Below are 14,815 nucleotides of genomic sequence, written 5' to 3' on the forward strand. Positions count from 1 at the left end.
GTGATGTGCAATCTAATTTTTTTTTTTAAAAAAAATTTGTGTATTGGTTTATGAATGTATAAAAGTATTAAAAAAGTTAAATAAAAAATTAGTAAATATATATTTATGAAAGTGAACTATTATTTGAACGATGTCATTAATTGTTAATGATGCTTTTAATGTGCAGATTATGGTTGAAACTAGAGGTTTGGATCAAGCTTTAGATAGGGTTATAGGAAGAGCCTTAGGGAGAGATGTAAGTCGTGATACCAATAAAGGCCCTTAGCAGCGAAGGCCACAACATCTGCACACAGCAACAGGAAGTTGCACCTATTGTTGAGGATGTTTAGCATGTGGAGCATGCAGATGATAAGGTCCATGAACAGCCTGAAGAAGCGGTTGTTGATGATGTAGTTCCTGATGCCAAGGGTTTTCTAGGCGGGTCCCACGACACATCAGTGTTGATGGACTATGTTTATCATCTGGCACCGACTGTTTGGAATTGAGAGATATTTATATTTTTAAATAAATCATATTTTCGTAAGTATTTGTTATTATTGTTGAAATGATTTAAATTATGATTTTCAGGAACGTCCTGAGCTGAAATTATCCTCCCATGGAAAGAAAGTTGAGAAATTTGGCAGGCCTGCTCTAGAGATTGAAGGCTTAGTGACTGGCAAAAGATTAATTCCTCTAATCACATGTTTGTTGGACACTGGTGATCAAGGACTTATGTCTGCTTTTGTGGAGAGGTGACATAAGGAAACTATTAGTTTCCATCTGCCAATAGGAGAGGTGACAATCACCTTGGATGATGTGGCATCGTTGCTGAATCTGCCTATTATAGGCGTGTTCCATAGCTTTGAGCCTCTTCATGTGGGTGATGTCATCTTCCTCTTAGTCAAATTGCTTGAAGTGAGTTCTAAAGAGGCAAGAGCTGAGACAGTACAATGCCATGGGGCATATGTTCGACTATCCTGACTACAAGACATATATCAGTGCAAATGTGACGCATCATAGTGGACTGTAGCAACTTGAGCATATTTTTTGCATCTGGTAGGTTGTATACTGCTAACAAGAGTGCGACACACGTTCATGTGGTATTCTTGGATGCATTTTTCGTGACCTGACATAGAGCGGAAGCTATGCATGGGGAGCCGCTGAACTGGTGCATATGTATGAGAATTTGAATGATGCGTTAAAGAGCATTGCTAGACAACTTGCATGATATATCACACTTTTACATGTAATTTTATTTTATTTTTTAAATTCATTTTTAGTTGTTTACTTTTATATTGAGAATTGTTTTGAATTTATTTGTTTTTAAAATATGTGCAGTGTTGGATCTATAAGGACTTTCCTTCTGTTGCTTCTTCTATTGCTATTGAGGATTATGATGAGAGGAAACCACATGCTTGACATTGGAAGTCTGGGAAGACATTACTAGTGTCGATGTATTGTAAGCATTTGAATAGATTGACGTCTGATTTTGTGTGCTGGATTTCGTATGATGACCACCGTGCATTCAAAGAGTTTGAGGTTATCTCTTTGTTTTTCAGACATATCAGATGATGTCCATCTATTGTCATACACTGATCGAAGAGAGCTGTACGAGAGTTTGGGTATGTGCAGACCATTCCTCCACACTTTGTTGTTCCTTCTCTATGTATTGAAGACATTGATGATAGATGGATTCAATTTTCTAAATACATTGCACCAGTGGGTCAGATATGTGTAGCATCTGGACAGTGTTCAACAGACTACATGGAGTAGTTCTACATGATATCTCATCCCTTCATGAGTCCAACACAGCCTAGGGATCCTCTTAGACATCCGCCTATGGTGCACGATGACACATTTATTGAACCAAATGTTACTCAGCACCTGGTGGCAGCAACGACTATGGATGAAGCACCTGAAGATGCACATGCTGAAGTAGAGCAACCTCGACATGCAGTGGTAAAATATATTTTCAATTGTGATTGTTACTCATTTTATCTGAACATGCATTAACCCTAAACTTTTTTCTTTTTTCTTTTTAATGTCCTGGGAGGCTTGCCAAGCAATAGCTGATGTTGGACCTTGTGGCCTCAATAATCTTAAGAGGGATAGGCTTAGAATGCAGAAGAAGCAGCAACAATCAATTTAATAATGTTCTTTAAACATGCAAGGCAAAATTGATTGCAATAACATAAATGAGATAAGGGAAGAGAGAATGCAAACACAGTTTTATACTAGTTCGGCCACAACCCGTGCCTACGTCCAGTACTCAAGCAACCCACTTGAGATTTTCACTATCTTTGTAAAATCCTTTACAACTTCTGAACCACACAGGGACAACCCATCCCTTGTGTTCAGGAATCCTTACAACTCAAGAGACCCTCGGTCCCTTAATTAATTTCATTGAGTAAGAAGAATGGAAGAAGAATTCTCTCTTAAGAGAAGAATATTACAATGAAGATCCATGGATGAACTCTTAATGGATTTGCAAGTGTTTGCCCAAGAGTTCTTGAGAGAGCATTTGACAATGAAGTTCTCTTGGAATCTCTCTCATTTTCTTTTGAGAGGATAAGACATTTTGGACCAGCAAAAAACTCTCTCTATCTTTTGAGAGGATAAAACATTTTGGCCAAACAAAACTCTCTCTTAAAATTCGTGCCCAAGTCACCTATTTATATGCCTTTGATGGCCATTCACAAATCCATTGAAAAGATGTGACTATTGGCAGATTTTCTGAAAACTCTCCACTAGTAATCGATTACAATGTTTGTGTAATCGATTACACAGTTATAATTTGAAGGGTTATGACTTTTGAATTTGAATTTCCAAAGTTCCGTTGCTAGTAATTGATTACAAACATATGGTAATCGATTAAATGTTCAAAATTCAAATTCAAAACCCTTTTCAACAGCTCTTTCTCAACCCTGTCTTTTGGTAATCGATTACATTGCCTGGTAATTGATTACCAGAGCCTTGAATGTCTTGAAAGCACTTTGTTTCAATGGCAAGGCTTGATCTTGAGTTAATCTTGAAGCAAGGATTTGCTTGTTGAAGCAATCTTGTATTAATCTTGAAGCAAATGAGCCTTGTTTGATTCTTCTTTTGACATCATCAAAATCATGTATACATACATTTACAGCTGAAAGGCTGAAAAGGTTGCTAAACCTAAGGATAGTGACTGAAGGAACATAAGCATACACTGTCATCGAAGAATGCCTTAGGATCACAAGAGTTATGGCTATGCGACAGAATATATACGTTCGATCAAGACGAAGGCGATGTATGGAAGACACATGAAGACTTTTACGATTTTTTAGGTTTAGTATCAATTATGTATGCAATATGACTGAACAATGTTTATTATTTAATATTATTTGATAATCTTTTTAATTATTTTTGTTTAAATTGTATGTGAATTTAAAAGTAATGACCACTCCACATTATTATGTTAAACCTTTAATAACCCTAATTAGTCAAACTACCCTAATTTTTCAAGTAACACTAAACCCTAAGTACTGAATTAACCCTAATTTCATACATGTTAGTTGTTGTGTTTTCTAAGTGCATCACCTTATTCATTCATGCTTTAACAATCTTTCTTTGTTGGGAATCAACCATGTTTGGTTGACATAGTCAACAAACATTGGCCATGGTGAGCAAGAAATTTCAAACTTCTTAAAGCACTCATCGAACTTTTGCTTAAAAGGACAATCCACCAAACTCCCCCAGGCTTCCATGACATAATCCCATACATTTTTTTGACCAACCAGGGTTTTACACTTTGCCTTGACATTCTTATCAATCTGAAACCAATATAACAAATTGGTTGCCTCAAGGAATACAGTTTTCACTGCATTCATCAATGTTAGATCTTTGTCGGTGACAATAACTCCATGGAGTGCAACACGTCTGAGGAAAAAACCTTGAAACCATTGTAGAGTCTAACCAACATTATTTAGATGTTCTCCCTCCAAATAAGCAAAAACAGTAGAGAATGTCATCCTTGTTGGCGTCACACCAACAATATCAAGTAACGACAACTTGTACCTGTTTGTTTTGTAGGTATTATCCATCAAAAATACCAAATTACAAGCATTGGTTAACTTCATTGCATAAGGATAACTCCAAAATATGTCACATACAACATCTTCATCCTACAATCAATGCTAATGAATATACTGATCCCGTTTAAGAAGCTTCGTTTGTTGTTGCATTTTAGTATTACTGCCTCTTATGAAAGAATAGTAAGAATTTCTTGCATTGTATATTTGCTTGATTGTTGTATGACTATTGACATTGTGCTCCTTCAACATTAGAAGAATATTTCTTGGTTTCCCCATTGACTTTGTCATATCAGCCATAATGATCTTCTCATCCTTAGTCAATCGACCAGCATATGGATGTCCAACTAATGACTTGGCCAATTCATGATTGTGACTCCCACAAATTAAATTCATCATCCATCCTTCACCTCCCACAATTGGTTTTGCACGCAACTTAAAGTGACACCCACATTTTCTACCGCCAGTAACTGTTCTTATCAAAATTTTCTTATTTTCCTTATACTGACCACTCATTTCACAACCAATTAAAATAAATAAAGTCCTTCCTCTAATATCATTATTTATGTCTGACCTCATAATCAACGTCGCAAAACCAATTGCATAAGCAACAGATCAAGCCCAATGCAGAACATCATCATGGGTAGCAAACACGTACAATGCAATCCATACAACTTTAGTCTTCAAGGGACATTCATATAATTACTTTAATAACAATAAATCATATTAATACCTGGAAGTATTGAACGCATCAGAACAATCAACATGTTCTTCATTCACACCAGTTTCGTCTTCATTTGTTTTATATTGTCATACATCCACTGATCTTCGTCCATCTTAACAAAATATTGAAAAATTTCAATGACAAACAAAAAAACCCTAACCACACCATAATTATACTATCATATAATTTTCTCATTTTTACTGCATTTATTAATATAATACATTAAATTAAAAACAAAAAAAAAATTGTGTATAAATTCTTTTCACATTAGTATCACTTTCAAACTATACAAACTACAAATTTTGAATGAATATTGAAACTATATTTATTTAAAAGTTTTTTAATTAACAATTCTAATTTTATCTAATTAAAAAATAAAACAAATATATAAAAATAACAAAAAAAATTTAAAAAGAACTTATGAATTTGCAATCCGTAAGCTTCTTATAGATTGGTAATCCGTAAGAAGTTTACGGATTGTCAATCCGTATGCTTCTTATGAATTGGCAATCCATAAGTTTCTTAAGGATTACCAATCCGTAAGTTATGTAAAGTTTACGGATTATCAATGCGTAAGTATTACGCAAAAAATAAATCAAATCAACAACTTACCTCTGGTGTTAATGGCAAAACCAACCACCGACGAAACCATCACTTGCTGACGAATCACTATAAACAACGCACCTCCACAAAGAGGACACAACAACAAGCGAACAACTCTTACGAAAGATCTCTCACAAGAACGACGGTGAAGGAAATAAAAAATGTTGTGTGAATAAGGAAAGCACAGAACAAGTAGTTATAAGGGAGGGGTACTATTGGGATTTAGAAATTTTGCTGGTAGTGTTAGTGCCCAAAGAAAAACTCTATATGTAATTTAAAATACTATAAAAAGGACTTTGTCTTTTTTGGAGGATAAACATAGAAATAGGCACAACAAACAACAACATTCAAGCATCATATCGCATGAGATATTTCAAAACACACATAAATGGTTCATGCAATTCAACCAATGCCTCATTGGTTTAACCAAATGACCCATCAATTGAGTATCCCAACTAAATCGATGATCGATTTGATTTTGATAACATTGGGTAAGAGTTGGTTTGAAGAACCTAATTGAAGAGATGTGGGAGTAGAAGACACAAGTGAGAGAGGACGAAATTGTCATATAAGATAAAGGAAGATGAAGAGATAACAAATGGAATTAAAAATGAAAAAATGAATAGTGAGGACTATCCCTGAGAATGCCTTAAATACAAATTAATAATGAAGAAAAAAATTATAATTAATTACAAATATAAGTTATCTTTTAAACATTAATAGAATTAGTTATGAAATAAATTACTCTTTTTTATTGAGAAATTGTTTTACTAGTTGTCTTTTTGTAAGCAACTATCTTTCTTGGTTGTCTTTTAAATTTGTGTTCCTCAAGTATATTGTTCTATAATACATTTTTTTAAGTTTTTGTTTATGATACAAAGTTCTTATGTAGTGTTCTCTTCTGCATATTGCATATTTGAGATAGAAAGTTATCTTAACACTAAAATTTGTTGAGAGGCAAAGTAGTTTGTACACAAAACTCGAGTCTTATACTTATGTTAGGAGTGTGCACATTGCTCGAATACCTTTTTTTTTTTTTTTTATATAGAAGGAATACCTTTTCTAATATAAGCACATATATGTAAAAAAAAAAAAAATTGATACAAGGCAACCATGTTATTTTAATGCCTCTAATTTTAACCTATAGTTAGTTACTTTTTCTGCTACTCTTGATCATTTTTTAATCAATAGTATTAAGATTGCATCAAGATATGAACAACACAAAGTCCATCGTGCAGGTAGTGTTTTTGACTATTCTAAATGGAGGGATTTAAGAGTTGGAAACATACTGAAGGTGGATAAAGATTATTTTTGTTGTTAATCTCATCACTTTCACCAAGTTATGGATTTATGATGATACAGTTTGCTATGTTCAAACCATGAATCTTGAAGGAGAGACAATCTTAAACGGAAACAAGCACCAAAAGGAACTTCGAAGATGCAACAAAGCCCAAGCTTCCAAAATTCTATGGTTGTCATCAAATGTAACGTCTTACTGCAAGTTTGCATACATTTGTAGGCAATTTGGAATTTGATGACCAGCAATATCTTCTTGAACCTAGAGCTGGACAAACAGACTTTGACACACGCACCACCCACAAAACTACAACCCGCACAGACACTAATATTCTGGACCCATTTAAATTGCAGACTTTTTAGCTCATCCCACTTAACCCACAGGTTAAACAGCTTTATCGCAGGTCGCCACAGGCTTTTTATGTTTTAATATAAAAGTAATAATATTAATAAATAAGAAGCTTAAACAAAGTAAAATAAAAATTTTAAAAAGTATAAAATATATAACGAAAAATAGAGTATAAGAGATAAAAACACATAGTATTACAATTTTCAAAATTGTATAAATAAAACAACTCAAAATTATAAGTATATATATATATATATATATATATATTTTTTTTTTTTAACTTTTGTTAACATAACTTGTATGCGAGTGTTGCTAGAAATCAAAATCAAGTTTGGGAACAAAAAGGTTAGCCAATGCTTCGAATGATCGAAAAACAAATGCAAAATATGAGCAAATGCACTCCATCTCCTCAGTTAGACAAGACAAACTCACAACCAAACACAAACCATCTCACAAAGACATTGCAAAAGATGATTAGCTTAAGAATATAAAACTGATGGCTAAATCCATTCAATAACAAGGTACCTTCACAAGCTCCAAACAAAGGTTTAATAAAACAGTAAAATAGTACAGATTCAAAACAACACTATTTTAAATGTAGCAAAAAATGGGAACCAAAGTAAAGGCTCAGCGTTTCCCGCCTCCACCACCAAGTTTGGGACCTTTGGGCATGGCACCCTTCGAAACATTTCCTTTCCCTTGTGATTTTTGGGACTTGGCAAACTCTGCTTTCTTAGCCTTCTTCTCATCCTTTGTTTTCTTGTTCCTCTCCTTAATTTCACTGCATCACATCGTAGATTCAGATACATATATTTGAAAGCAAAAAGAGCAGTTAAAATTGAGGCTCCGAATGATGATTATAGTAAATATATATCTATACACACAAAATGCTAGAAATGTTGAAGGGAATTAAAAAGGAGAAATTAAGCCCCTATAGTGAGAGATACACTTGGAGGATCAGAAAACAAATGGCTGAGATCCTAACAACTTTAAAGCTTGTTATAGATGTGTATGTAAATTCTCGGCCAATTATTTTCTTATTAATAATTATAACTGTACTTTATCCTCCAATGTAAGAGCCGAATCCAAACAGAGTATGCAGAGACAAAAAACAAAAACACACCGAAGGGCAGCTTCCCTATTTGCATCTCGAACTTCTGGCTTCTCAGCTCTCTTTTTCTGGATAACTTCCAAAGTGGCACCGACAATGGACCTGGAGTAAGGCTTTTTGGCAGCACGTCTTCTTTTCTTCACAGCTTCTTGAGCAATGTCCTACACAACACATGAACACAAACAATCAATTAAAATGCAAGCAAACAATGCAGAATTACTTGTAGCAAAGTCACCTGTTTATATGAGGAATAACCAAGTAGAACGCAAAATCATATGGGCAAATTCATTTCATGTAGGAGACAACAATATTTTCACTTTCTAACCAGAATCATTGATGCCAATGTTAATTCTGATTTAACAAGTTCAGGATGCCTATATGTGTTGTTTCATCTTTAAAAACATTTCAATTAAATAATCACCTTCTTGTGTTGCTTTCTGTACATTGCAGTCCAGGTGAGCTTTGATGGCTTCAACCTGTTGTGGAAATACCTCTTACATTTCGAGTTAGCAAACAGGAAAACCTGTATATTCAACAAACAAATCCCCTATATCAGTATAATAACTAGTAAAAAACGATCAAAATTGATGATGATTTTGTCAAAGTACACAGAACATCCATATCAAAATAACACAATACATCAACCCAAAATTCAATGAGAAACATATTATGTCACCTGAGAATCACCACGAACAAATCTGATGCCTTTCCCTGGGTAGATCTTGGCACCGCTGAATCGGCATAGTTCGGTTCTGATACAGGAATATCAAATATTAATAAGAAAAATGATTATTCATTTTATCAAACATAATGCTGAAGACACTGATTTGGTTTAGCAAATCTAATTTTTCAGCAATCCACAAGTATTTGCGTCTGATACATTTCTCAAAAAAGCTGATTAAAACGAAAAACACGTTCTCCAACGCGTTTTAAAAACCTAATTATGTCTCTATGTCTCCAAATTAGGTCAAAATTTCAGAAACTGCGTTGATGCGGAAATGAAATCACGTTATTAAGCAGCATATGTAAATCTTTGGAATTACTTTCCTGCGCATCGGAAAATGTTGAATGCAATTCAATTTAGATATCATTATGCTATAGAACGCAACTACAATCACACAACAATATACCAATTTACAAAACGGGAAACATAAATAACATAACCATTCCACAGAACAAACAGCATAAGGCAAATCGATTTTCGAGTTTAGATGAGCTTAGGAATCACAGATCCTACAAAAAGAGTTGATGGAAGAAGAAGAAAGTGCCATGAATACGTACTTGAGAACCATGGCTGCTGCTGCTGAAGGTGTGTCTCCTCGGTGTAAACCCTAAAAACCTAATTTTCTTTGATGCCTGCTACCTATATAGAACAGCGTAAATGTAATCCTGGGCCGGGCCCAAAGACATTTGTTTGGGCTTAACGTAAACAGCGTAGCCCATTAGAATCTGGAATGAGTCCATGTGAGCTGCAAGAACAGAACACGGGTAAAAAATAAATGTTTTTAGGAAGTAAAAATGAACAAATTTAAGAAAGACGCAGCACAGAACACTACACAACAATCCCTCTGCGTAAAATTATAATTTTTCTTAATAATCATTCACATAAGTAGAATTTAATTTATATATACTGTACATGTAAAAAAATTCTATACAAACATCTGATAAATTTTTACTGCATTGTACTAATATGATTTGACAATAGAACGAATTCCTGTTAAATATCTATGTAGTAAGAACAAATATTTTATAATTAGATTTTGTATAAAATATACTATTTCTTCTAAAAAATTAAACTCTATTTTGAATAAAATTTAAGGTAAATACTATTTTGGTAGCTGAAAGTTAGGAGGTAATGATAAATTAGATAAAAAAAATTAAATTTAATTTTTTTGAATGCACAAAAGTCTGACAAATTAATCCTAATATTAAACTTGTGAAATCATTTTTATTAAATTTAGTTGGAATGTTATTAAATGGTAAGGTACAAACATCAATTTGTTCATAAATTATATTTTGAAATACCAATTTGACAATAAATTAAATTAAAAAATTTAGAAATTAATTTGTTATTAAATTATTCATATAATTAATCTGTCTTTTTTTTTTCCAGATTCGAAACAACATTTAAATTTTTTATCTTTTAAAAATCAACTTATCACCACTCACACTTTTAGGGATCAAATGATTATTTACCTTTAAAGTTTAAATACTTGATAATATTATGTAACAGCGAGAGTATTTTGCAAAGTTTTTTTTAAAAAAAAAACTGAAATCTTGAATGAAATAAGACAATTGTTTTGCAGTTTCTTGATTATAATTCTCCAGGAAAGTTTTTTTCTTTTCTTTTATTAAGTTAACTAACTAAAATGGCATGTCTCGTTTCCATCCGAACAAGGCAACAAATTAGGGGCAAAGAAGGAAAAGAAAACAGTATTATTGAAAAGCGATTTGCCATGAAACAAGTTGTTAAGGTTAAAGTTGTTCTTTGTTTTAACGACAACTAAAAAAATGAAGACGATAATAGAACGCTGTGTCTCTGCAAGTGCCACACGTATCTGTGCTCCTCTGTCTTACACAAAGTATCCATGTAATAACATTAACATGTTTGCAACTTGTTCAGCATCATCATCCTCAACAACAAGAAGACCTTTATCTCTTTCTCTCATCTCCACCACTTTCTCTGCATTCATTTTCTCACTTCCTCCCCCAGCTCCTTCCTCTTCTTCTCCCTTTCCTTCTTCAAAGTTCCCCGTATCAAAGTTCTTTGAGATCCCCAATTCTGGTGGAGTTAAGGCTTTGGAACTTCTTGATGGTTCAGGTGAAGTTCCCTCAGATGGGGACCAGGTATTTCTCCTCTTGATACTAACACTCCCCTCCATTATATGCAATACTTATTCTCATCGAATGTTGTATGATATATGAATTTAATTCGAACATACTAATATTGTAAATTTTTAAAGTTTCATTTAAGTATAGTTTGCTATATATGGTAATTAAAGATTTTTTTTATTGTTTTTCATAAATTGTGAAAAGGGAGGAGAGATCTTATTGTCAATTAATTTTTTTAATGAAGATTAATTATTAATAAAATAGGTATATAGTCCATACTAATAAATGGGAATAAAAAAATATGATAAGATGTTGATTTTTTTTATATATATACATTGATTTCTAAAATAATTATTTTAAGAGTCTTGTACATAAGGTGATTTCTAATTATTCAAAATATATCATATGTAACCACTAGGGTCGGTCTAATAATGAGAATTTGGGATAATATCATGAGGTCCTAAGTCTTGTATATGTTTATTATTTTATATGGCTGATTTTATGACACGATGGATTTGTTTTGTTGGTAGTGTATGGTGATTTCATTAATTTTTAGGATTATATTTATAGAACGATTCAACATTTCAACGCATGAAAATGTAAATCTTTTCATTTATTTTATTCGTTGTGACTAGGTTGGTATTGTAAATATGTTGTTCTTATTTTGAAGGTTGCAATTCACTACTATGGCAGGCTGGCAGCTAAACAAGGATGGCGCTTTGACTCAACCTATGACCACAAAGATAACAATGGTGATCCCAATCCGTTTGTCTTTGTCCTTGGCTCTGGCAAGGTATGGAAGGGAGAAAACTTGACAGAAAATAATTTCAGTACAAATTTCAAAATGGGTTTTGCTATCATTATTTTAATGCAGATTCAAGTTTTATCTGTCATTCTGTTTGTGCACTTGTGTAAAGGAAAATATTTCTGCTCTTAAATTTTGGTCACGGTCATGGTTTCATTGTGCTCATTGATATTATTAGAAATTATAGACAAACGTGGCTGATGTAGCAACAGCTACGGTAGCAGAAATCCAAGAAACCTTGATGTTGAGGCCAAAATGGCGGTCGCGGCCAGCTTTTTAAGACTTTGATTATTTGTGACCTTTATGTTTTGTGAAACTGCCACCCAAGTTTTTTGTAGATGGATTGTCAAAATGTAGGACTTCGATCTATATTAATCTTTTTTGAAAATTGTTATTAAATTATTTCCTATGTATATATGTCATATTCAGAAGAGTTGAATCATATCAGAATCAATGTCTAGGTTATTGCTGGAATTGATGTGGCAGTGAGATCGATGAAAGTAGGAGGTATTCGTAGAGTTATCATACCTCCATCACTTGGGTATCAAAACACATCACAAGAGCCCATCCCACCAAATGTAAGAAGCTTTTTCTTCTCCAGACTTATTGCATGTTTGTGCTTTTATACAATAGGAGGTATTCGTAGAGTCATCATACCCCTATCACTTTCGCTTCACACTCTTCTGCTTTTTTTATCTGCAAATATTAGTTATTAGTATTGTTAACTTTTGTTAATAGGAATATTTGAACTCACCACATCTCTCCCCTTCCCGTCTCCCTTCACCACTAGATTAACCTTATATCTCTTCTTCACACTCATTGTTGTTGGACCAAGGTTTGCACTTTGCAGAGAAAACTAGTAAAACTCTATGTCCTAATATTTCTTTGTAATTGCCTGATGATACCATGTTTTCCATACCCCCTTGAAGAATGTAAGCACTAAAAAGTAAAATAAAAAACACCTCCCAGAAACATGTAGGACACACAATGTGTCACATGGCTGTCAGAGTTATAGAAGAAAAACATAAACAACAGAAAAAGGGACACTAGAATGATATTAAAAGGAGTTTATCTAACACAACTTATGGAATGTACCATATGGTACATATGTCATGTTATATCTTGTGATTATTTTTCCTTACATTGGCAAGTTATACATTGTAATTAAATGGAAGTAATTACTAGTTGCTTTAAAGAAATGTAAATCTTACCCCATTTGGTAGAAATTGTGATCGACTTTTCTTTTCTCCCTTTTTGTATGATGAACAATTAAATTGGATATTATATTTTGAATCTCTTTTGTTCTTATAGTAATAAGTTTTGTGGTGTTCCTTCATCCTTCCTCCAAAAAAAAACAGTTCTTTGACAGGCAGAGACTATTCACTACCATTTTTAATCCAACTCGCCTTGCTAATGGAGAAGGCTCCACTTTAGGGACACTTATATTTGACATTGAACTGGTTAGCGTGAGACATCTGTGAAGTCATCAAATTTGATCCAGCAAATAGAGTAAGAGTCTTTTTGGGGTGAAGGTGGGGAGGGGGGGGGGGGGGGGGGGGTGTGGGGTGGGCGCGTGTGTGTCAATTAGTAACAGTTTAGCATTTATCTGTTTGTAAATTGCAGGTATATATTGTTCATGAATCACCATGCATGATCTTGATTGTGCAATGCTAAGATCAGTTTTTTTATCTCTTCCAATGATAAGAGTAAAAGCTAACCGCCATATTGTTCGATTTTTGCATTACCATATTGGTTTTGTTTTGGTCTATTATAGTTTGTGAAGTTATATCATGAGGTCTGCTTGGTAACTAGTTTTGAAGTGATGGACCACTTAATATTCCCTCAAACTCCTGAATCTTTTTTTGGTAGACAAACTCCTCAGTCAATGAATTACTGTTTGGGTAATACTTCATGAGAGTGAAAATGGAAAAAAAAAAAAAGGCGGAAAATTGAATGGTGAAAATGAGATGTTATACTTAAACTTAGTGCATGTTTCGTTTGAATTAAATGACATGATTATTAACGTCAAATCATATGAAGCAGCTATTCATAGTTTTCATGTTTTTTGAGACAATTACGCGAAAATACAAGTATACATGCGTCCCTTAAGCCAATCCAAACACGCTGTTACATGATGATGACCAACCTTGTCAAATTCACATATATGGCTATGGTGATGGCTGTTTTGGGAGATGTTGTCTCTTTTATAAGACTGACATGCAGCAGTTGAAAAAGGGTGGAAGGCAAGGTTTTATGAAAGGGCTCTCAGGAATGCAATTTTGGTCACAACATCTAGGTTTCTAGGGTCTCCCCCACTGTAGTTATGACCACATTAATTTGTCTACAATTTCCTATGATTTCAAGGATCACAATGAAATTGCGACCACAATTTAAAACCTTGGGTGGAAGGAAGTCCTTTACCTTTTATAACTTGAACTTGATTTGATTTGTGAAAGTTGCATTTGACTTTAATGCTTTTAGTTGAATGGTTGCCAACTATTCCCATATGTGAATTTTGTAATCATTAAACATTGTAATGTGTTGATGCTTCTCAGAAACAACATGTTATGTATTTTAAATAAATGGAAGTCTTTATGGTCTGATTTGGTTTCTAAGTTGGTAATTAGAAGCTCTTCCCGCAAGTTGCAGAAGGTTGCTATGAGCCTATGATGTATCTGCAGTCTTCAATGCTCAATTAAATCAAGGCTATGCGAGAAAGCTCTAAGAATCACAATTGTGTGCGTACTTGGTAGTGAAGGTTATCATTAATTCTTACATAGCATTGCATGACATAGAATTTGCAGGTTTATTTGACTATTTGAGCAGTAGATTTTAATTGGATGGATTTTTATTAAAAAGTGGGAGTGCACTTAGTGAAAAAGAGGTTGCGTTTAACTATACCCAAGAAATTATCAAGGTCTGGGTGACATGGCAGCCCAGCCCATTTGTACCAGTCCTAGTGTGAGTAATTTTTATTTATTTTTTCGATACAAGGGAGGCGTAGAGGCCACTAACAACAGTAATTTTTATTTTATGAAATTGATTGATATGTTTG

General features: G+C 33.6%; 2 protein-coding genes across 3 annotated transcripts; one reads left to right on the forward strand and one right to left on the reverse strand.

Moving 5' to 3' along the window:
• Positions 1–7,491: 7,491 nt before the first annotated feature.
• Positions 7,492–9,456, reverse strand: LOC100791767 (60S ribosomal protein L24-like). Its single transcript, NM_001289354.1, is given in 5 exon segments — positions 7,492–7,793; positions 8,136–8,284; positions 8,545–8,646; positions 8,800–8,875; positions 9,405–9,456. Coding segments are annotated over 5 exon segments (492 nt in total). The 5' UTR covers positions 9,416–9,456; the 3' UTR covers positions 7,492–7,639.
• A 1,142-nt stretch (positions 9,457–10,598) lies between these two features.
• On the forward strand, positions 10,599–13,501 carry LOC100808927 (peptidyl-prolyl cis-trans isomerase FKBP17-1, chloroplastic). 2 transcript variants are annotated; one of them, XM_003536993.4, is made up of 4 exons: positions 10,600–10,970; positions 11,626–11,748; positions 12,222–12,338; positions 13,119–13,501. In XM_003536993.4, exons 1-4 carry the CDS (start codon positions 10,635–10,637, stop codon positions 13,239–13,241), a joined length of 699 nt encoding a protein of 232 aa, XP_003537041.1. In that variant the 5' UTR covers positions 10,600–10,634; the 3' UTR covers positions 13,242–13,501. The 2 variants fall into 2 exon arrangements, with proteins under 2 accessions (XP_040861603.1, XP_003537041.1); XM_041005669.1 differs by lacking the exon at positions 13,119–13,501 and having other exon boundaries at positions 10,599–10,970; positions 12,222–13,112.
• Positions 13,502–14,815: the final 1,314 nt, after the last annotated feature.

Source organism: Glycine max, chromosome 10 (genome assembly GCF_000004515.6).
Source record: "Glycine max cultivar Williams 82 chromosome 10, Glycine_max_v4.0, whole genome shotgun sequence".
Classification (NCBI taxonomy): Eukaryota; Viridiplantae; Streptophyta; class Magnoliopsida; order Fabales; family Fabaceae; genus Glycine; species Glycine max.

Coding starts and splice junctions, on each gene's coding strand:
- LOC100808927 (XM_041005669.1), top strand. CDS start 10,635: ATGAAGACGATAATAGAACGCTGTGTCTCTGCAAGTGCCACACGTATC. Junction 10,971..11,625: donor TTCCCTCAGATGGGGACCAG/GTATTTCTCCTC, acceptor CTTATTTTGAAG/GTTGCAATTCACTACTATGG. Junction 11,749..12,221: donor TTGTCCTTGGCTCTGGCAAG/GTATGGAAGGGA, acceptor ATCAATGTCTAG/GTTATTGCTGGAATTGATGT.